Source organism: Passer domesticus, chromosome 8 (genome assembly GCF_036417665.1).
Source record: "Passer domesticus isolate bPasDom1 chromosome 8, bPasDom1.hap1, whole genome shotgun sequence".
NCBI lineage: Eukaryota > Metazoa > Chordata > Aves > Passeriformes > Passeridae > Passer > Passer domesticus.
The window spans coordinates 51724836-51747135 of record NC_087481.1 but is presented as its reverse complement, the minus strand read 5'-3'; the positions used below and the strand labels follow the sequence as shown (position 1 = coordinate 51747135).

At 41.1% G+C, this 22300-nt stretch overlaps 1 protein-coding gene and 1 long non-coding RNA gene across 4 annotated transcripts in view; both read left to right on the top strand.

Annotated features, from left to right (window-relative positions):
- LOC135306843 (uncharacterized) overlaps positions 1 to 5438 on the top strand; it is a 45671-nt gene extending 40233 nt beyond the window's left edge. For all 3 annotated transcript variants that reach the window (XR_010367594.1, XR_010367596.1, XR_010367595.1), the window contains exons 3-4: positions 979 to 1029; positions 2412 to 5438. This is a non-coding gene — a long non-coding RNA (uncharacterized LOC135306843). The remainder of the gene's footprint in view (positions 1 to 978; positions 1030 to 2411) is intronic.
- A 1308-nt stretch (positions 5439 to 6746) lies between these two features.
- Positions 6747 to 22300, top strand: part of GFRA1 (GDNF family receptor alpha 1) — a 137469-nt gene continuing 121915 nt past the window's right edge. Inside the window, 4 exon segments of the mRNA XM_064431414.1 lie at positions 6747 to 7220; positions 7223 to 7271; positions 8365 to 8649; positions 9833 to 9916. Of these exon segments, the coding sequence (XP_064287484.1) occupies positions 7170 to 7220; positions 7223 to 7271; positions 8365 to 8649; positions 9833 to 9916 (469 nt within the window). The 5' untranslated portion in view covers positions 6747 to 7169.

The following is a 22300-nucleotide window of genomic DNA, read 5'->3' as shown; positions in this document are numbered from 1 at the left end:
GTGTGCACTGCTCCCTCAGAATTCTGCAGCAGTAGCAGAGAAGCCAAGTAATGGGATTATGGGGTATTTTAATAGAACAACCAGGTCTTGATTTTCAACACTGTTTCCATTTGATAATCAATTGGATTAAAGGAGAATTATCTCATCATAAGGTTCTTCCTAAACTATATTAAAAAAAAGAGTGGTAATTAAGGAGACATTCCTGATTCAAGAAATATTGCCTTTCCATGCCATACTTATTCAATACCTTTTATGACTAAACCTCTGAGTTCAAATTCTGATCTGTTTTTTAATTTTTTTCCTGAGATTTTTGCAGTTATTCTTAAAATTGAGTAAACAAACTAACAAATACCTCTTCCCATCCAGCCCAAATTAAAAAAAAAATCTACCACAAGCCAAACACAAAAAGCAATTTATAAAAACACACAACGTGTCCTTAAATCCCAACAAGGCACCAAACCCCCCCGCCCTTCCCCACAAAAAAACCCAACAACCCATAAACCCACAAAGCAAACAATAAACCCTTCAATATTGCTGCACCTGTAAAGGCAGAGATACTGTGACATACAGCTGATTACAGGTACCTGAGAACAGTCAGTTTTGGTTTCTCAGTAAAACTCTCATGGCATTCACAACACTAGTTTCTTTTGCTTCCATTTTTCCTTGATATCCTTTCACCTCCCATATAAATATCTTGTGACTTTTTGTCCCCAAAATTTCTTACCTCAGAGAAGACTGATGAAACAGAGATTACAGAAATTAACACTGACAGAGTCACTAACCTTTAGAGAAACTTCCAATAAAATTACAATTTTGGTGATACCATCAGGAGAAAAATTTATTTCACTCGTCAGGGCTATTCTAGCAAATGTACAGAAAATACGGCTTTGACAATCCAAGATGATAATTTTGCCTTTGGTCACTAAATTCTAAAATGGCTTTAACCTCCATATATCTTTTTTTGACTTCCCTACACAGGGCAGGTGTCAGGGCAGATTTGGTCCCACAATTTGGAAGAAGATATGTACAGTAAGTGAAAGCAAGATGTTCCTCTCTGATTTAACATGCTTTGCTTGGTTAGTGTGTGTGTATCTGGGGTAGCATGAACACTGAAAGCTGAATACCCATCACTAGAGCTGTGCATGTTTGAACAGAAAATCACACCACCTTTATACACCATTCTATACACAGAATTTTCATCACTTTCAATTAAAAATGGAGGGAAATGAATCCACATATAAGTGAACCAGTATGAAAATACAAGATACCAATATTCTGATTTTAACATGGATTTTCTCAGATCAAGAGTCTGATTTCAGTGGTCTGAAAGGCTCATGCAGTTATGTTTTTAAAGCAGTGTCGATGCAGTATTCTGCATCTAAAGCAGTATTCTGCATTCTAAAGCAGTATTCTTACAGAAATAGACAATTAGACAATTAGAATAAGTAATTTCCTAGCTCTAATTTTTCTGCAAAAAACATGAGCTAGGTTCATTAATGTAAAAATATTTTATGTAGCATAAGGTAGGGTTTCCTGTCCTGTGGTTCAGGACCGAATGAATTACAGAAGCCCCAGCTGTGGCAATCACTGAAATTTTAAAGACAAAAGGAAGGTTCCAAGTTACAAAGCAAACTGTGGCCTTGGTTGAATCACATTGGTTGTTAATGCCCAGGGGACGGTAAAGGTTGATGCTGCTGATGTATTTCACAGAATCACACGGAATATCCTGAGTTGGAAGGGACTGAGAAGGATCGAGTCAGATTTTAAATGAATGGTCCATCAAACCCACAGCCCTGGCCTTACAAGCACCATGCTCTGACCAACTGATCTGGAAGCTGAAGTTTCAAATGATGCTGTTGTAGCACCTGAACTGTATTGCTCCAGATTCCCTGGGCACATGAATTACTATTGATTAATGTTGATATTTCATTTTGTGGTCATCTTTTATGTTTTTAATTAACGTGCCACATCGAGTCTCTGCGCTGCTGGACCCCCTCGTGCCGGGGATTCTGCGGGGCAGGAATCCCTGCCCGCGTCAGCCTGCACCGTCCCTGCCAGCGGCTAGGGGGCGGCGTTACCCCATTTTTAAAGCAAAAATCCCAAATCCGGCCAGCCAGGGATTGGTTTTTCCTAACAACACTTTTCTTACCAGTTTGGGAGAAATATCAGAGCCTATGCCTTTAGATCACTACTTAAAGTTAAATGGAATAATTTCTATCAGCTACCTTTAAAAATAGCGGCAGTTCCATCAGCATTTTCATGTTGTAGGGATAACTAGTATGTTGTGTTTCTTAACTACAAACTCTGACTTGCATTGTACTCTTTTGGTGTTTCTGTATCTATTCTACTGAATTTTGTAGCTTTATTTTTCTTCCTTTCTTTTCTTTTTTTTTTTTTTTTCCTCCTTCCAGGTGGCTTGATAGTGTATCAGCACAACCTCTGGTGAGGACAGGGACACAAGAGTTTAGGAGAAACTTGCTGGCCAGGAAGAGCTGTGGGAATTCACTACCAAGTCTGATTAAAGCCCAGGGAGAGGGGGTGGGGGATGGCAGATGTGAAACTCTGACTTTCTTTTCTTATACTTTCCCATCAATTAAGTCACTTAGTAATCTGGATTGCACCTCCACGTGTTTTTTATTTGATTGCTGTGTGAATGCTCATTGCTTACTTTGCCTTTGTTTTATGGGGTTTTTTTCTGATACTTACTGAAAGCTCTAAACCCAAATAAATGACAGGTTCAGTAAAAACTCAATCTTGCTTTTGTGCTGCAAAAGCCCATTCAAGGTTTCATAAGCCCCTCAAAATTGATTTCTGGAGCGCTGTTATTTAATCTGCCCTTTACAAAACTTTAATGCCTTGAGCAAATCCTTCTTGCCTTATTCCCACCAAAAGGCACTTTGACTTCATGGTAAGCAGATAAATGTAAGACAAAAAATGCAGTTCAGACTGTTCCCCCAGTCCCTAGTAATTCTCTAACTTCTCTATTCTCCCTTTCTCATTATTGAAGAAAGCCTCCTGTGTAAACACTACTTTTTGTGCTCCCATGGCACACAGACTTTTTCCCATCACTAGTTTGCTCTCCCTCACCTGCTAGATCTGACTCATTCGTCAACTTTAGCTTTGCTTCACCTCTTCACTCCCCTAAGAATTGTATTTAAAGTTCATGGCACTGCTCTTATTCTCAGCATACTTTCTCTTCACATACCTAGCGGCACTGCAGATAATACTGTGTAATGTTCCCTGGGCTCAGTGGCTCCAACTTCAATATTTTCTTGCAAGGTTCACTCTTTAAAAGGAGGTCTGTGGCAGAGATGGCAAAGGAAATCTGCAGGCTAACCCTGGGCCAGGCAATGGATTAATTCAGCCTCCTTGTCAGCTCAGGGGTACATTGTCATCCGAGCTGCTGCCAGCCAGAACAACCCAACACAGTGCTCCAACACTGCAGCCTTTGCAAGTGGAACTGGCTTCCACATCCACCACATCCACTGCCTTGGAGGGAGGCACCTCTGCGTGTGACACCTCTGAAGAGTTTGCTGTCATTACTTCACATGCAGAGGAGGAGGCAGAAGGGCACCAGCAGGACTGAATGCAGCAAAGTTCTGATTTAGCTGTGCATGCCTGGCCACCAGGAGCAGATGGCCTGGATGGACACAGGCTGCTCTTGCTTGGTGCTGTTGCTGCATTCAGAACATTTGGGCCCAGTATTTGTCACCAGGCAAGGTGACAGGAAGCTTAAAACACTTACTTCAATCTACTTGGAAAGAAAAGGGTTTGAAGCACTAATTTTACTGAAGTTTTAGTGTCAAATAACCGCACTACCCACATTACTTTGTCTTTTCTCTGTGAAAAGTTTCCAATGAAAGAAAACCAACTACTGTAAACCAGCTTCCAAGTAAAAAGAAACCAGTAACTACAGCTACATGAAGACTGAAGTACTAGCAGTTAATGCTGGCAGCAAGTACCTTGGAGTATTTGGTTCTGCCTTCCACATTATTTATACTGTAATGGCCTTTAAACAATAATCCAGGGTGATTGTATTGTCATCCTTCCTATAATGAAGTTTGTTGTTACCAGCTGCACCCTATGTATGTTATGTTATGTTAATTGTTCTGAAACTTTTATAAAAAACCTGACCAGCAGAATATTTTAAAAAGCTTAAATATCTTTAAAATATTTGCATGAAGTACTTCTGTGTGGCTTACACTTTTACTTTTATCTGAAGAGATTCATGAGTTGAATGATTGACAGATACAAATTGTAAGGCAGACCTTGGTTTGACTGAAATCAACAGCAAAACATTCAATGACTTAATTTTACCCCAGGGCAAGTAAAAGGCAGTTGGAAAACACTGTGCAAAGACCCAAAGGATTATGACTCCAGCCACAAAGTGGTTTATGGGGTTTTGTCTGCAACAGAAATTTATAAATAATTCCATATATGAAAGAGAAAATGAAAAAAGCCCTAATTTCTGCTGTGGAAAAATGTCCTTGTGGTTTGTAAGGAGCTGTCTCCCACCTACTGTCCTGGTAAAGAGTGTGTAGCAGTTGGATATTCTGAGGAACTGTATGCAGCATGGACTTTCTTCTTGGATCTTGATTTTCAAGCATGGTTGCATTTTAAACTTTTTTTCTCGATTAAAACCTTTTAACCTTTTTTTCACTTTGGGTGGTAGTTTTCCTGAGATGAGTCAAAATACTGGCAAGAGGAGTGTTTAGATAGCATTCAGAATTTTTGGATGCATGTTTTCCAGCTGTTTTGTTATTTCTGAACTGTCAGCGACATTTTATTCCACTTTTAACACTTTAAATGCGAGTTCAGTTTTACTGTAACAGGAAACACCCCACAAAAACTGGGTTTTATAACAGTAAAATTAGTTATTAATGCAGAGATTTGCAATGTGTTGCTTGTTTAAATGCCAAATAACTTGTGTGTATAGATGTCTGTGTGTATGTATGTATTCAGGACATTAATGCATGAATGGTTCTGTAAAAAGTGGCCTGGATTTCAGTCTGATTTTCAGTTGCTATCCTCTGCTGAGAATCTTGTAGCTATTCTTGACTTAGGCTTCTAAATGACAGGAGAATTATGCTACCTTTGTGTTAGATACACAGATAACTTCTATACAGAGCTTATCGTGTGCCGTAATGATGTCAAAATTACCAGTGAAGAAGTAATCATCTCTCGGTATCACTCAGCTCAATTTCTATTGAAGTGTTTGGAAGACCAACTTGTTTCATTAAATACCAGCGATTTGAAAAGCTGAAGCTGTCTCCAGTCGTCAATGCTATCACCAACTTAGCACCTTCTCATTACCCTGAAATACTCCAGAAATCTGGTCATTGTCTTTGTTCCTCCAATTACATCCTTGTATGTGCAGCAGATAATAGACCTCGTGACTGTGTAATATGCCTCTTCACATTAAACACCAAACCACAAAACTTGTGACTTAATCAGTTTCAAGTTGATATCACTATTACAATTTCACTGAGAGAACCAGTAATTTACACAGTTTTTTTGGTTTTTTGTTGGATTTTGTTTATTTTTATTGTGGGTCATGGGTTTTGGGGTTCTTTTTTTGGTAGAAATGCAAATCCATCTGTTAAGTAAGAGTGGCAAGAGAGGGGAAAAAAAAAACCCGAACAGCAAGGCAAACAAAAGTAAGCCCTTTCCATTTGGGTTCTATGAATGTTGTACTCTCTGTATATCCTGGCATATGCTAGGCTTTTAAATAAGTGTTTTGAAGTACCTTTCAACAGTTTAGCTCCATCTGCCATCCAGTTTTTGCTATAAAAGTGGCCAGCCTGATCATCTCCCATCTCATGAGGCGACTCAAACTCCTTTAGGCAAAATTTATTGCAAAGAGAAGCAAATTCCTTGAGTCGAATGGGCCAAATAGCTTGTTGACAAAACTGGCAATGAACATATATGCTGACTTCTTTTAGAAACAGAAAAAAACAAACCCAAAACAACTTAACACATTTGGTTGCAGCCAGAACATAAAAACACCTGAATCAAATTTTCCACATATGAAAATAAGGAAATCTGGAAGCTGAAGCTATTTTAGGCTAATTGCATTTTGTTGGGTTTCGGGGGAGTGGTACATAGTAGCAACTGTGGGAAAACCACTAAATAGTTCTCTGCTTGAACCATCTGTCACGAATATGGGACATATGTTCGCTTTGTTTATTCAGGAGCCAAGTGGAAGCCGATACACTGCGCTCGGCCCCGGCCGAGGGCCGGACCGCACGGCGCACTGCAGGGATGCGGGGCCCGCCCGCCCCGCCGAGGCTGCGGGCAAGGACGGGCGGTGCTCCCGGCGCCCCGGGACGCCCCGGGCTTCCCCGGCGGGCGGCGGGGCCGGCAGGGGGAGGCCGCGACCGCCGAGCCCCGCGGAGGGAGGGAGGAAGGAGCGGGGCATCCCCGCGGGGCCGCCGCCCCTCCCGGCTGCCCGGTGCCGGCGGCGCCCGCCGGGATCCGCTCCTGCCGAGCGCCGCGGCCGAGGGGGGCCCCGCTCTGCTCGGCGGAACCGGAGCGGCCGCGCCTCCCGCCCGTCCCAGTTTTCCCTGGCAAACTTTGGCTGCCGGCAGCGCGGCCACCCCCGCTCCGCCCCGGCGGCGAGCGCTCCGCGCAGCCTGCGCGCCCCGCGCACCGCCCCGGCCCCGGCGCGTCAATAAAGTTGCGGTCGGGGGGGTGGAAGAGGCGAATTGCCCCGGGGTGGGGGCTCGGAGCTGCCAGCCGGGCTATCAGCGGGGCTATCAGCCAGCGGCTGGCCCCGGCTGCGGGTGTCGTGTGTGCACCCCCCTCCCGCCCCCCGTGCGCTCTCGGTCCCTCCCTGGGAACAGGCGCTGCCCACCCAAGGAGGCGACCGGCGCTGCTGCCCCGCTGCCGCTCGCTCACTCACACACATCTCACAGCACACACGCACCGTGCGTGCGCCTCTCGCTCCCGCACTGGAGTCAGTGCTCGTGCCTGCAGGTTGCTCAGACCTGAAATCTGAGGGAAAAGCTCAGCGTTTGCGTCGCTGCTCCTGCCGCCGGTGGTGGTAGCGGTGAAGAGGAGAGGGGGTTGTGGGGTTTTTTTTTGCTTGGTGGCTTTTTTTTTCCTTCCCCCTTGAATTCAATGGATCTGAACTTGGAGCCTTTAGACCTCGGCGGTACTGGAATATCTACATGCTGATCATCTTTGTTGTGACACATCAAGTCGTTTGGGGAAACCATCCGAAGACAGCAAGATGTTTCTCGTTCTCTTGTACTTCGCTTTGCCCTTAGTGGGTAAGTTGCTGATGCCTGATTTCGGTCTGCACATCGCTTCATAAAGCAAAGCATAGGGTTTATGGGACCGGGAGCCTGATGCTTGTCAGTCTATTGTTTAGGCAGAACAGTGAAGTTTCCAGTAGTTTTTATGGCTCTGCCTCACATCAGTTAGCCCGGTGTAGGTTTAAAGCTCTGTAGGTTACAGACTTCGGTACTTGCCTGTCTAGCCTCTTGTTAAATTGGGTTCCCGCAAGTTACAGGGAAACTTTTCATTTAAATAAAATAAGGCTGCCTGGGGAGGGTGGGGGATGACAAGACCAGCTGAAGGATTACATCTTCACCTGAACCTGGCAGCGTGCCCGACTGGTAGTGGTTTGCAGCCCAAACTGGTTTCCTTTCCACAGGAGAGGTTTGCGTTTCCATCCGCATGTGTGTGAGGGAGCATGACGGGGGCACGATGGAGAGGAGAGAGTTAATGCAATTTGCTTTGTTCTCCTGCAAAAGCATCATACGTGGAGAGAAGTGGGGAGGGGGGGAAGTAACAAATTCTACCTTTATGCATATAGAATAAGCAAAAATGTGCACAGCCTTTAAAAAGTGACTGACGCAAAGACAGGCTAATATCAATCAGTGAGGATACTTATCTCTCTGAGCGGGCTGTCCCTGAATGTAAGTGAAATTACAGCAAAGCTCTTGTGGAAAGTGGGGCTGAATATTTAACCCCTTAGTTAAACCCTGGAATGGAAAGCTGATTTGTTTCACCAAAGTGGATCTATGGAATAACAAATGCTTGTTTTATCAGGCACATTAATTCCCTCCGGGTTTTCTTTCCTTTCTGTGTTCCCATATAAATCAGCTATCAGGGTTAAAAAATACTGTTTCCTTGGACTCCCCCGAAAGTGGATCTAAGCCCATGGAAACCCTGGGTGCTTTTTCCTAAGGCGTAGCACGAAGCCAGGAGGTTTGCAAGGTGCTGCCCCTGGGGGTGGCCGCATGTGCGGCGTGAGGAGGTGCCCGGTGCTGCTCTGGGCTGGGGCTCGGCGCCCCCGGCTCCCCCGAAGGGCGCGGGTTGCTTTGTGGCTGCTCTCCATAGATGTACTTTTGTCCGCAGAAGTCAGCGGGCTGCCTGGAGGGGACCGCCTGGACTGCGTGAAAGCCAGCGATCAGTGTCTGAAGGAGCAGAGCTGTAGTACTAAATTCAGGACACTGAGGCAGTGTGTAGCCGGCAAAGAGAGCAACTTCAGCCGGGCCACGGGCCTGGAGGCGAAGGACGAATGCAGAAGCGCCATGGAAGCGCTCAAGCAGAAATCCCTGTACAACTGCCGCTGCAAGAGGGGCATGAAGAAGGAGAAGAACTGCCTGCGCATTTACTGGAGCATGTACCAGAGCTTGCAGGGTACGTGGCGAAGCAGAACCCCAGGGCAGGGTGCGGGTTGGCGCCCCGAGGCTCGGGCGGGCTCCGGCCGTGCCCGCAGCTGCCGCCCCCGAGCCCCGGCGCAGCTGCGGCTCCGCTCCTGCGCTGGGAACGCGACAGCCAGAGCTTCCCCAAGGGCCCGGCTGGCCTTCCCGCACCGCAGTCAAAAGATAGGGGCACGAGCATGTGCAAGAGCCGCACAAACAGTAATTTGGAGACATTTTCCTAATAATGTGAAAACTCCTTAAGTAGGACTCACCTAACAGGACACTGGAACTAGTTTCTTAGCCATTTTGCTGAAAGTTAAATATGATGTGGAGACAAGATTGTTTTAAGTAAAAGTTTATGTTTTCCTTCACTGTATTTACCAGCAGTATTCCCTGGGCATGCTGAGGCAGAAAAAGCTCCAAAGTTTATGGTTCCTACAGCATGTAGATTGGCCAGTTAGAAGAGATACGACAGTGATTGACTCAGGACTGTTCTGTTATTCATATTCATAAGGCAAATTTCTCTTATTCTACTGAGAACAGTCAGGTCCTCATATGAGAGACATCATTTTTAGTCCTGTTTTGCTGTGGCCCTGGAATTAAAGGTGCAGTCTCTCCTTCATGTGCACCCCATTTAACTCCTTTCAAAGTTGCTTCTGCAAAAGGGGAAACAATCCCCTTCTGTTCATTTATCAGTATGTTTTAATGAGTCCATGTGTATTTTTTTTTGTGCTGGGGTAATAACAGACGTTTTCTACATCATAAAAAGTTTCTCTTCCAGCAGCATCTTGTCAGGAGTGTTTCATACCAAAGATGCTAGTTTTTGGCTGTTAGCTGAGCTTCTCTAAAAAAGAGCTCTGCTGTTATGGTGAATGAAGAGGAGCATCCTTGCTACAGCTTCTCTCCTGCTGGCATGAGGTGGGACAGTCCTGTGATGTCACAGGCTGTCTCTGCAAATTATGACCTTACCAAGGGGAGGAGGGAGAGATCTATTGACAGGGATAAACAATTAGCTTCTTTCAGGTGTTTTTATAGGTAATTATTTGAGAAGTAGCCATATAAACTTTTTAAAGTGATTAAAGGGGAATACATTTCACTGTTATGGAGTAAAACTAAACAAAAAAATCTTATCCTGAATTCATGTGTAAGAAAAATATCCAAATATTTTTTGTCCTTAGGAAATGACTTGCTTGAAGATTCCCCTTATGAGCCAGTTAACAGCAGACTATCAGACATATTCAGGCTAGCACCAATGGTATCAGGTAAGCAGACTTAAAATTCTTTAACTATCACATGATTTTATAATTCAATTATGGAACTTTCAAGCAGTACTCATAAATAAAAAGAAATTATAATGGCTTCCTGGATTTAGGAAGCTTATGATATAGTTGCACAAAAGAAAAGGCTAATTGGTTTTGAAATGAAAGAATGCTTGGCAGGATGGCAATTTGTATTCTTTTTGAGTCATTCTTGACAATAAATGCTAAATTTTCCTGTAGGTGGCAATCTGATTCCCTGCGTTCCCAATTTACAAATCAGTTCCTTTTTGGGAATTTGGTCAGTGCAAGTTACCGCCTATTGACATTACAGCAGATCAGAGGATATATCTTTCAAATGCTTGCATAAGGGAATGCTTTATCGTTTCATACAGTTTATTTTTAAAAAAAGAAAATTCAGAATTAAAGCTTGTCTTCTTTTCTGGAACTGCTGCCTTTTTAAAGAGCCTATTCACAACTTCCTCCTCTTTCTGTTTTTTCTTGTTGCTGTGTGGCTGCCTTTCAGAACTTTTTAGTGGTATTTTGAATATGTTGCATGGGTATTAAACAATGATGTTGGTTCTTTATCAGCCTAGGTTGTTCTCATGTGGGGTCACGTTTATTGAAAACGTGTTTTTTTGGGGCCATTCACTGTGGTTACAGATTGGAATTTAATTTATTTTTAGGAGCTTCAGAAAGTGTTTTTTGAGGATGCAGTCTGTTCTCTGGATTTTTATTTGTTTAACTCCATAAAACAAATCAAATGTGCACCGCTCAATGTGTAAGTTGGACAGTGCTGAAGCTCTACTTAGCTGACATGCTATGGATAAGCATCAGGAGATGCTCTTTAAAGGAAAGGGGAAAAAAGACCAGAGAGAGTGGCTTGACCAATTTTCAGATGTACTTACACTTTTTAGGACTCAAAGTCCCATTAAAAGCCAGGGGTACTTAGGTTGTTAAGTATTTAATGGTACAGATTTTCAAAGGCATATAGACACATAAAATGTGGATAACTGCCCATTGGGATTTTCAAAAGGACTAAGTGATTTAAATAGGCGTTAGATGCCCAGGCAGTTTTGAAAATTTTAAGTGCTTAATGCATCTTTAGGTATCTTAATGCCTTTGAAAATCGTCCCTTTAGTCACTTTCCAATATGTGACTTCACATCCTTATCCTTCTGATCCTTATCCCATACATCTTTTGAAAGCATTGTCCTATTTGGTGAGCAAGTCTGTTGGAGAAATGGTAGAGAGCAAAGATAAATCTCTGAAGAATCTTTATTTATTTTATTTTTTTATTGCTTAAAACTCCAACTTAATATAAAACCAAGAGAAAAATCAGTGCAGAGGAGTTCCAGGCTGTTTTCTTAAGTTTATGATCAGCCTGCCTGGGGCCAAATTCTAACATACCTCTGCAGTTTTGTCATCTCCAGAGGAATACCCTATCTGCATTCTGTCTTTCTGGTATTTTTTTTTTAGGTTCCCCATTTACTTGCAGAATAATTAGCTTAAAAATGTCATTTTCATGCACCACTTCAGAGCAGCAATGAAGTAAGATATAGTTGCCTACAGATGATGTCCATCCTACCACAGTTAGGACTCATCCCATGTTATCAGTGCACCCCAAATTGCTGCTCCCTTCATCAAAAGTTTTGGGCTTACAAGGATGGGAGGCCTAAAATTCATCATGAGCAACAAACAAAAGTTGTCATCTAGAGGAAAAACCCCAGTATTTGAAAGTATTGTCAGCTGAAAAAGATTAGCAAAAGCATTTTTCTTACTGTCATGGTTACTGTTGCATGTTATATTCTTTAAAGCTCCTCAGCCTTACAGGTTTTTTGCAGAGCTCTGCAAGTACAGCAGAATTTGGTAAAATTTGATTAAAATAAACAAAACAATCCCTGTACAAGTAGTGTTGGCAGGGGTTTCATAACTGGTGTTCTGCTAATGTGGACATTGTGTTTATAGATGTTGCTGCAGTGATCACTCCCATTAAAATTTGTTGTGTGTAATTAAAGGCAGCAATTAACCCTTTCATATCACAAAGCCCATTCTATGGTCCTGTATTACTTGGGCTTGTACCAAGTGTAAGGTCTTTGCCATGTTTTGTATTTATTTTTGTGGTAGTGTAGAAAATCAGAATAGTTTTCTTTTGTGGTATATAAAAGGGGAAGTCATTGGCTGAGATGACATTATTTTGTGTCAGGTAAGTCTTTTGTAGTGTACATAAGCCTGACAAATGAAGGATAGTTTTTAAAAGCAGTTAAAGTTGATGTAATTCTATTCAAATAGATGTTCAAAATTGCTTCCTCTATGGAGACAGGATGCCACATTCTCTTTATTTCAAGCATCAATATGTTGATTTAGGAGAAAAATTAGGAATATATGGCTAAACCCGTTACTAAGATTGAGTCTTCCAAGTTGAAAGACTGGGCTGTCTTGTTTTTTGTTTTGGGCATATCTAGGTTTGGCATTTTTTTTATAACTGCTATGTCAGATGTGGTGCTTCTGCCTCAAGGGTGTGAATTTCTTCCTGTTAAGCAGCTCTTCAAATCGCTGAAAACTTGTGTGTTAGTTTTGGAGGGTAACAGATTTGGGTTAGCTATTATGATGTAAAGATTTTGCTAAACAGGCATTTTTGCTTGAACCTTTGCAACTTTTGAGAGGTGAAAACATTTAAGGCCATTGACTTCTGTCACAACTACAGTAAATGCAAAATCTGTTGATTGGATTTCAGAATTGAGTTTCACACTACATTAAGGAGAGATGCTTGAATTAGTATCTTCTTAAAGCTGTCTGTGGCTTTTACTACCTTCAGAACAGTTTGCCAACTGAATTTGTATTGTAGTTGACACTGAGTGTTGCAACTGGAAGATATGTTATTGTTTTGGTATTAGCTGATACAGTATAGTGGTCATCTCAGACATCTTGTAAGAAAATATCTTGCATAAAAAATGTAGCTGCACATACCTGTCGAAATACTTAACAAAGTAATGTTTCCGAAATGTCTCATTCATTTCAACAGAAAAGGGAGAGACACTACATCTGAATAAAATGCTTTATGCCATGCCTGTGAAGTGGTGTAAATAGAATACTCAGTGTTAAAAAGAGTTGGCTATATAGATCAATGCATTTAGGGTGACAGAATCCTCTCCTCCCATGGATTCACTTCTAAGTTGCCTAGTTGTTCATAGGCTTATTATCCTATTGTTCAGCTTTGTGGATCTTCTTTCTTTTACAGCCTTTATGTTCAGAAATAATCTTAAAAGAACAGGCTACATAAATTAGAACATTTCTTAAAACACAGTGTTTGCTGTTAATCTGGGAAGAATTGGTTGGTTACAAGCTACTAGTTAGGCCTTGTTTCTAGTTGCTAAAGCACAGGACTGGTAGAAATTAATTATTTTGCCATTATTCCTGGTGTAGTAAACTGTTTTTGCAAAGTTCCTTTTGCATTGTTAGCAAATCAGAGAAAGAAAATGGCTCATCTGGTTTTATCTCAGAGGGACTGTCTGGTTCTGCTGTTCTCATGAGATCTAAAATCTCTGGGAATCTTTTGTTGTAGAGGGTATGTGGAAGCTTATATTTAGAAAAGGGTGCATTTTATATTTATTATAGTGAACTGCTAAATTAAAACTAAGAATTCAGTAGACAGACAGCATGTCGGGCTTCTTGCTGGAGTGTATCATTCCCTGTTAGACCTCAGCACATGAAGTTGCCAGGTTTGGTTTGCCCAGTGAATAAGCTGTAAGTGCAGACAGAAACAGCTATGGTCAGTGAGGTGGCTTTTTATTGTGTGTAAGTTGAGACTAAAAAGTCAGCAGTGCTGGAATCTCAGCAGTGAGTGTGTGTGTGCTGTTACACTCTTTCTGTGGGATGCATGAGGATGGCTCTGGGTATCTCTCTAGGATCTCTCCCTTGCTCAGAAGGTGATTAGATTGATCAATAGTTTTCCTGACTTCCTTTGAGTTTTTCAAAGTCTCTTAAGCATCTTGTATAATTTATTCACAAATTACTAAGTCGATTGTGGGGAAAGATTGAATCCAGTGTGCAAAACACCCTACTGAGGATGGGACAGACTTCTATAAAGGATTAATTCCCTCTCCCCAGCATAAAACCTGCTCTCAGTATTGGTGGCACGCACCTATTTACCTCCTCCCCATTATATTTTTGTTCTCAGGACTGGGGCAGAGACATCACTGACAATGAACTGCTGGTGTTTCCTTGAAAAAGTTGCCATCAGCAGAGGTGGGGGAGGAAGGTTGGGGCTTTTCAATCTGAATGCCCATGATTAGGAGAAGCAGAGCTTCCTTGTCTGTGTGCTCCTCCTTGTGCCTTCTCCTCTTTCTATTCTGTTGAACTAGAGCAAACTGTGTCATAGTGAATTAATATCCCCAAAACTTTCATTACCCCCAAAATTCTTTTATTCAAGAATGGAGGGTTTCCCTATTAATTTTCATAATTCTTGTTCTGGTGTAAGAGCTGTGTTCGGGGTAAGAAGTCCCTGACACTTTAATTATTATTTACTTCTTTTTTTTCCTACCTGGTAAATGACTTTTCATTTGTAGAATCCATGTATGGCATTTTTTATATTGTTTATCAAAAAGATAAGTTAGAATCTCTCTGCTAGCCAAAAAATTCACTGCTTTTTCCTTTTGGGGTTTGTGGCGTGTGAATTAGTGGCTTCTCCCATGAATTAATACTGAATGACATCTCCAATTCCTGTTGCCTGAGGCCTCTAATCCTGTTTCTGTTCCTAAATCTGCATGTATTTCAGATGCCACATATTCTTCTAATTTAACACTGTCTTTTTGTGAAATTTGTGTAAGATTGTATGAGATGCCACTTTTCTACAAAGGCAGTTTTAAAATATTTTTAATTAAAAAATATTAAAAACGTTGATTTCTGTCAACGCTCTGCAGTGCTTTTATTAGCTCTTACCTCCTGTATCATTGCTGCTTAGTTAAAGAGTTGAGATGCCTCATGTTAGTTACCCTATGCAACTGAGTTCACAAACAATAAACCAGATCTTATTAGGCTAATAGGACTCTGATTCTGTTCCTACTGAAGTAAGCATAACATATAAAAATATTATTTCATTATGGTGTATTCTGTTTCCTGTTGTATTTTTTTGGCGTAGTTCTGGTTTTCTGGTGTGAGGTTGAGCCCTTTGATAACAGAAAAGAAAAACTTTTAATATTTGGCCTACATTAGATTGTCACACACATAACTGTATTTTTCTTTATGAGGTAATACATTAAAATAATAGCTCTTGAACCAATATTTAATACTGGTTTTGCACGTATCCAGTCTAAGTCTGTTTTTCCCCAGTGGGAATTTGTATCCTGTTACAAAAGACAAACAAACAGACAAACCAGGCACCTCTTTTAGCTGCGTTTAACAGAATGAAAATAGTTTGACAAAAATAAATCTAAGCATGTACAATGTTTGTGTTCTTTGACATTTCTGAGTGCAGATTTTCTTTGCAGAGGCAACTAGGCTGGGTTCCAGGCTGATAACAAGTTATCAAGGGTGCATAGATACCAGTTCCTGATTTCCACTTCTGCATTTTTATAATCAGATTGGACTTCACACAAAAGAAAATCACTTTGGTGACTGTTGGCTTGCAGGAGCTCTTTGAATATCCTGTTTTCTGCATTTCTTGAAGCTAGATCTGATTATGAGAGGGGAATTAAGTACCTTGCTGAAGTAACTGATTGACTGGCCTATAAAGGTAGTGCCTATGCTCTTTACCTTCAGCAGGCCTCGAAAATAGGAATATGTAAATGTCCTCAGTTTAGTCCATGTTGTTTTCCTTGGTAAGATTATTGGAACCTTTTTGCTAATTTATTTGAAGAGCTGTAAAACTGAAGATAAGCTCTTTGTTCCTCAAGTACTTAAAATGCACAGCTTTGAGCAGATGTATTGTTTCTGCTTGTCCTGTTAGACAGGCTTTGTCAACCTGTGTCAACATGGACACCAGATGAAATCCATTCCATGGAAGGAGGAACCCCTGATTGACCACAAGGCATTTATGCATGAATATTTTGCCTCGCCTTTAATGCCAAGAGTAGTAAGGGAGAATAGTTAGAAGTCTTGAAGGAATCTCAGTGTTGGGCAGTATTTTTCTGAAGTGTTGGGGTATAGCTGGTTAAACAAGTATGACCATTTGGTAATAAAGTACCTACCTTATTGCCAAATATATATAATGTATGCAGTGAACCACATATTTTCCAGAGTAACATCCTTGGAGAATGGAACTGCCATCCCTTAATCTGTATCTTTGCAGGTAAGCCTCAATTATGGTATGGTGGGTCAGATGTTAAATGAACATATGTGTGTATACATTTTTGGGCAGCAAGCTGTGTATTCCTGCTGCCCATGACAGGCCAGCTTTATTGTTCACTTAAATAGCACCTGAGTTTCTCTGAAAGAGGAGCTGCCAGTGGTGTTGCTGGGATTACAAAGAGAGATCAGATGGCTGAGGAGGGAAGCAGATAACAGCAGGTTATCTGTGGAGAGGCAGCACCATTGCAGGGGTGCAGTGACTGGGAGCAGGCATGGGCTGCTGGGCACCTCAGACACACAGAGCTGGCTGAGTTCCCTGCTCTCTCAGGTGTCTGCACACTGCTGTGTCTCAGGGTGAGTGGTGGGACACACTGAGCCTGCTGATGGAGGTGTGGCATGGTGAGAGTGAGCAGAGGCTGCTCGGTTCTTGTGGTGACCCCACTGTTGTCACTGGTTCAGTGATAAAGGTCTTGTGAGGGTGGAAGAGAGGACTGCACTGAGTAGGCAGATTTCTGTGGCAGCCTTCCTTGCAGGGCTTCCAGAATGCCTTGTGTGAAAGCAGTTTTCCCTGGTGAAACCAAAAGAACAGCATCCTGCAGCTTTCTGTCTCTTGATGGCACAGCAAGGTGCAGTTTATGGCAGGTGTTCTGCACACTGGCTCTTTACATTTGAAGATATTTTTAAACTCTTTTTTTTTAAATAACCCTATTTGTATTGGACTCTCAGAGATATCTTTGACAGTCTTGGAGAAGCCAATGCTTTCTGTCAGGAGTTGACAGTATGTTAAAAATGCTAACGGTGAAATGCTTGTGTGTGATGAAATAATGATTTCTGGATTGCAAGGCAGATACTTATTTATGATAAGTATCTAACATTTCTTATTTTAAGATGCACATTATATTGTTTTAACTTTAGAAGGGAATGTGTTTACAGCTTTGATTTTTAGAAATGTGGCTGGTTTTGTTCATGAAATGTAATTCTGTAATTTATGTTATTTTTGATAGTATTTTTATATCCTTGCATTTTCCATGGATGAAACTAATGCAGCAATAATGCTGTCAGTATAGTTACAGCATTACCACAATTAAGTTATTTTTGGAACAGTTCTTTAGTTACTACCATGCTTTGACAATTTTTCCAAGAGTCAAGCTATTGTCCTGTACAATCTGCACTCAGCTTGAAATTTAACATGAGAGAGGCATGACACAAAGTGTAATGGCATAGAGATAGCTCTTGCTGCATAGAAATGTGCAGAAATGATAGGCTGTAAAGAGACTTGAAGGTATCAAACAATTTGAATAGAAACCCATAAATAAAGATGAATTTCTGCTTTCAGTGGTTATATGATTTTATCACTTTCTGATGTCCATAAAATGCATCTTCCCATTAGCATTTTGTCATGCAGCTGATGAGGTTCAGAAGCTCTTCCTTTTAAATTCTGCACCCTAAATTCAGTACTAAAGCTCAGTTCAGCAAACCCAGAAATGGCTGTTTCCTTGTTCCTCCTCCGCTGCAGACAGCACAAGGATTCTTCCTGCTCCCAGTCCCACAGCCTCCATCCCAGTGCAGGTGTTTTTTGGGTTTAGCTCTGGCAGTCAGGCTCATGTTAAGCACTGCTGCTCCCCTGAGCTGAGAACCCCAGCCCACTCCTTCCTTGGTGTACCTTTTCCATGTACTGCCTTCCCTTGGATTGTCGGCTTTCCTCTCTCTTTGTGACTCCCACACCAAATCCCCTCCAGATTCAGGGGCTTCAGAGGTTTCTTTCTCTGTTCCTGCAGCATGGAGTGGTTCTGCTTTCCACCTTGCTGCTCCTCAGAAATCTGGCTGCCCTTTTCCCCATCCCTTTTGTGGCACGGTTGTCACCAAACAAGCGCATTCCTCTGTCCCTTCCCTGGTCCTCATTTGTGTCCCACATCTCTGCTCTGCAGAGCAGCAGTGCTGCAGCTGGCTGGGTGTTACACCTGTGCTGAAGGACTCTGGGTCCCCACTCCCTCTTGGAATGGCTCAGAGCCAGAGGCACGCCTGCCTTGTCAGGTCTACTCAGGTCCAAAACTGTGGTTTTTCATAAAATTTGTAGGAACTTCATATTCATTGCCCTGTCAGATTTGTGCAAGTATGTCCTATGGGTTAAGAAATCATTGGGAGCTGCAAGGTGTAGAGGAGATAGAGACTGATATTTAATTTACTTAGATTTCCTTGAAAAAATATGATTAAAAAAATCAAATACAGCTCCTGTCATATCCCTAAGCATTAGACTGTGACATATCTCATCTTATTCTGATCTCATAAAACATCTAGTCTGTCATGCAAGTGATATAAATAAACATGCAGTGGACTTGAAACATACAGGCAATTAAGTACAGTTGATGGCTGGCAGTTGTGTGAGATAATTGAGCATCTCAGGATTCTCTGAGTGGGAAATAACTCATCGTTTAGGTTAGCTGGCATGCAGATTATTTATTCAGATTTAGAAATGAAACAGGAAAGAAAGGAGCCATCCAAAAGCTGTTATGTATGAACACATGTATTGCATTTGACTATTTGGATGATACCACATTGTGTTTACAAATGACACTGCACTTCGTAGAGTCATCTTCTTTTCCAGATGGAATATTTTTAGGATTAATGATTAAGTTTTGCTGATGTTTGTTGTCGTAAAGCCATAAACAAAGTTAAGTAAGACAACACTAGCATTTGGTAGTAGTTCCAAAGAATTCTTGCCTCTTGCAGATAGAGTGGAATGTATTCTCCACAGCAGTGGCTTTGCATTAATGAGCACTTAAGCAGCAGATTAAAATTTCTGTATAAAAAAATAGGTTAGGATTATATAATAACACAAGTCTGGGATATTAATAACAGTAAAGATGATTTTATTGAGCAGATTAGGTGCAATTAAATGACAACAACAGAATATTTAAATACAATACCAGATCAAAACTCAGTCCCTGCAGCTTTACTTGCTTCCCTTCACACCTACAGGATCAGCACCTGACAGCAGTGTAAATTATAATTTTTATTGTTGTTCATTTTCTATTGCCACGGGAATGTACATCATGTTATCCATTAGGCCCCAGACAGACATGTCTTTTCTCCACATACACAGTTATGAAACAAGACATGATTGAAGACAGCGAGGTGTCAGCTGTATTTGAAATTCTATTAGAAATTGATGAATTTGCTTGTCAGATTTCTTTAAAGAATTGCATGGGTAAGAACTGCCTATAGTGTTCTCATAAAAAAAGTCCTGAAAATTACAGCTTTAAAATAACCCATATAGACTGAGAAATGGTGTCAGCTCTTTCTCTTGTAATCTATTACTTAATTTTAGTCTCCTAAACAGTGAAATAGAGACACAAACTTGCAGCAGTTGATAACACTCATGACCTGATGAAGTAAACTGATTTGATCCTCTGAGAGGTCAAACTGTGTGTGTTTCTAAGCAAACATTCCCCAAGGCAGCTGATGTGTGAGATGCCTCTTCCCCTTGCCAAACATCCCACCTTTGCAACAGAAAATTAAAGAAGACTTGCAAAGAAATGTGGTGTGTTAGTGTATGAATCTTCTCTATAAATTGCTGCGAGAATTGTTGAACACAGGGTTTGGTGATGTGTTTGGGTGTTTTTTTTTAATTTTTGCACGTTTTAAAAATACCTAGACAGCTCTTTTTGGGTCAGGTAGAAAGTAAATTTATTAACTCTGTGTTAATGTTTAGAGGGAAAAGCATACAGTGTTTTTTAATTTGGTAAATAAAGAACTATTTGAATCTGACTTGGGGCTGCATTTAGTTTTTTAATACATTTCTGCTGTGTAACTAAAAATATCTTATCTGCATGCCCTTGACCTTTCTTTGAGAGCTGTGGGAAGATTCAAAAGCATAAATGAGAATAAATTTAGTATTTTCCTATTTGAAGAAAAATGGTACCACATGCCTTAGCTGTCTGCAAACTGGGGTTGTCAGTCCTGCATGGCCAGTGTGGCAGGGCAGAGCAGGGAGCCCTGCTGCTGGAGACAGGCTCAGGTAGCCCTGGGAAAGGAAGGTAGTTCATTTTTCATTCCCTGCTCAGTCCTTCTCCTCCTTGCAGGAGGTGCCAATTACAAAAAGGATTTCTGTAGCTCAGTTCTCTATCCCTGAACGTTGCCCTTTCTCCCCAGCTTGTTGTGTGTAGTTCCCCATGCAGCTGTGGAAGTCCTCTCAGTCATTTCCCTCTGTCTTTGAGCTGGTGACTCAGAGGTGAGGTTGCCAATATATTAAAGACATTTAATGGCATAACTACAAACAGTGAATAACTGTGATGCTTGAGCTTTATGTTTTTGTTTATTAATTAAAAATGTGCTGGCATTTGGGTATTCCAGGCGTCACAGGGATGTTTCTGAAAGCAGAACACCCCTTGCTGTGACACCACTGCAGGCAGCCACTCTGCTCTGCTCCTACCTGCTTTAAGTCACTCACTTAGCAGGGCAGAGGATGGGTGCACTTGTGGAGCTGTCATTTTTAGGCTTAGGTACTGCATTGCTGGGCAGTAATTACACAGTCTGATACTGGCTTTCATTTATGCTAATTGCAAGTAAGCTTATAAACCCCTCAGATTATTAAAAAGAGATTTATCTCCTTCCTGTTGTGTTAAGTCAAGGATTTAAATGTTGCAAACTTTTGGTCCTGCTTTAAGGAAGAATATGTCACCATAAGAATCTTCTCAATATCAACATTTTGTCAGGCTAAGAAAATAGGAAACCTTATTCTATTTTGCCTTTCAAAGTTATGTTTGTAGCATTGCAATTGTATATACTGATTTTAATAATTATTTTTAGTTAACTCAGTGTTTTAAATATGTATTTAATCCTACATAGACATAATAAAATTAAAATCATGCTTAAAAGATAATCAGTGACTGTAGATAGGACACTAACAGGAGGCAGGAGTAATTGATCTCAAATGGCAATGTTTTCTCTAGAGCTGTTTCTAGTAAGATCTTCAGAAAAAAAACCATCACTGATTTCTGTAATGTGGGCAGTATGCAATATCTAGGGTAGACTGTGAGGAGAAATGTAATTTACAAGTTACAGAATGAATTATTCTGTTGTAAAAAAGAATAATACAGAGCCAACAGTTAGCTCCCCTTGAGCAGTGATGCCTGCTGGTTGAAGGACTGCATTGTAAGAGTCAATATTCAGGCTTGTAGTATACTCAAAGTGTCTAGTTCCTGTCCTTAGCCAGCCTGAGAAATACAATAAGTATTTGGACCTGGACTCTGGTAAGAAGAGCTGCTGCCCACTGCAGCTGTCAGAATGGGAGATGTGCAAAGTGCTTGTAACAGATAGATGGCTCCTGACTCCTGAGCAGGTTGTTCTTCTTCTGTGGAAAAGAGTTGCCAATAGATTAGGGTGACAATTCATAATGTTCCTAAGCACAAATGCTCCATGTTGAACAAGATCAGACTGTCGAGGAGCATGTCAGAGAGAATTAAGGTTTAGCACTTATCCTTCCTCGCGCCTTTCAGAATTTTGAAGGTATTTCTAATATTTGAAAAATGTTGAAACTCAGAAAATGTTGGTACTTCAGAGTATTACCTTACAAATCAGCTTTTCCCCAGATTGTAGCTGAGTGCAGTGGTCTAATTCTTGGTAATGACTTTCTATTGTGTGAAATGATCCAATTGCAGCAAAGCATTTTAATAAAATTCTAAAATTACTGTGCATATTTGGAATGATTTATTATACTACAACAGGAAAACTAGAGAGGGTTTTTTTTTTAATAGTGTTAACTTCTCAGATATGTATTATTAAGGTGCAATAAATGTATTATTTTGTTCATATTTAAAGAGTGGTAAAAGTACTAAAATACATCTCTAAATCACTCTACAGTTACTTTTAGAGACAGGTTTTTGGCTTGCTGCCCAAAGTGCTGTACAAAGTGGTATTTGGGAGGAAGAAAAGGTTTCTTTGAGGTATTTTTACCACTGGGGGACTCCTGCTGTTCACATTTCTTCTGTATGATTTGAAGTATCCCCGATTTGTCTGAAATTATTGAGTTCACCTGAAAGGTGGAGGGATGTGCTGGTATTTGCTGTGGAAGATCATGCTCATTTTAATTGTCAGAGGAATT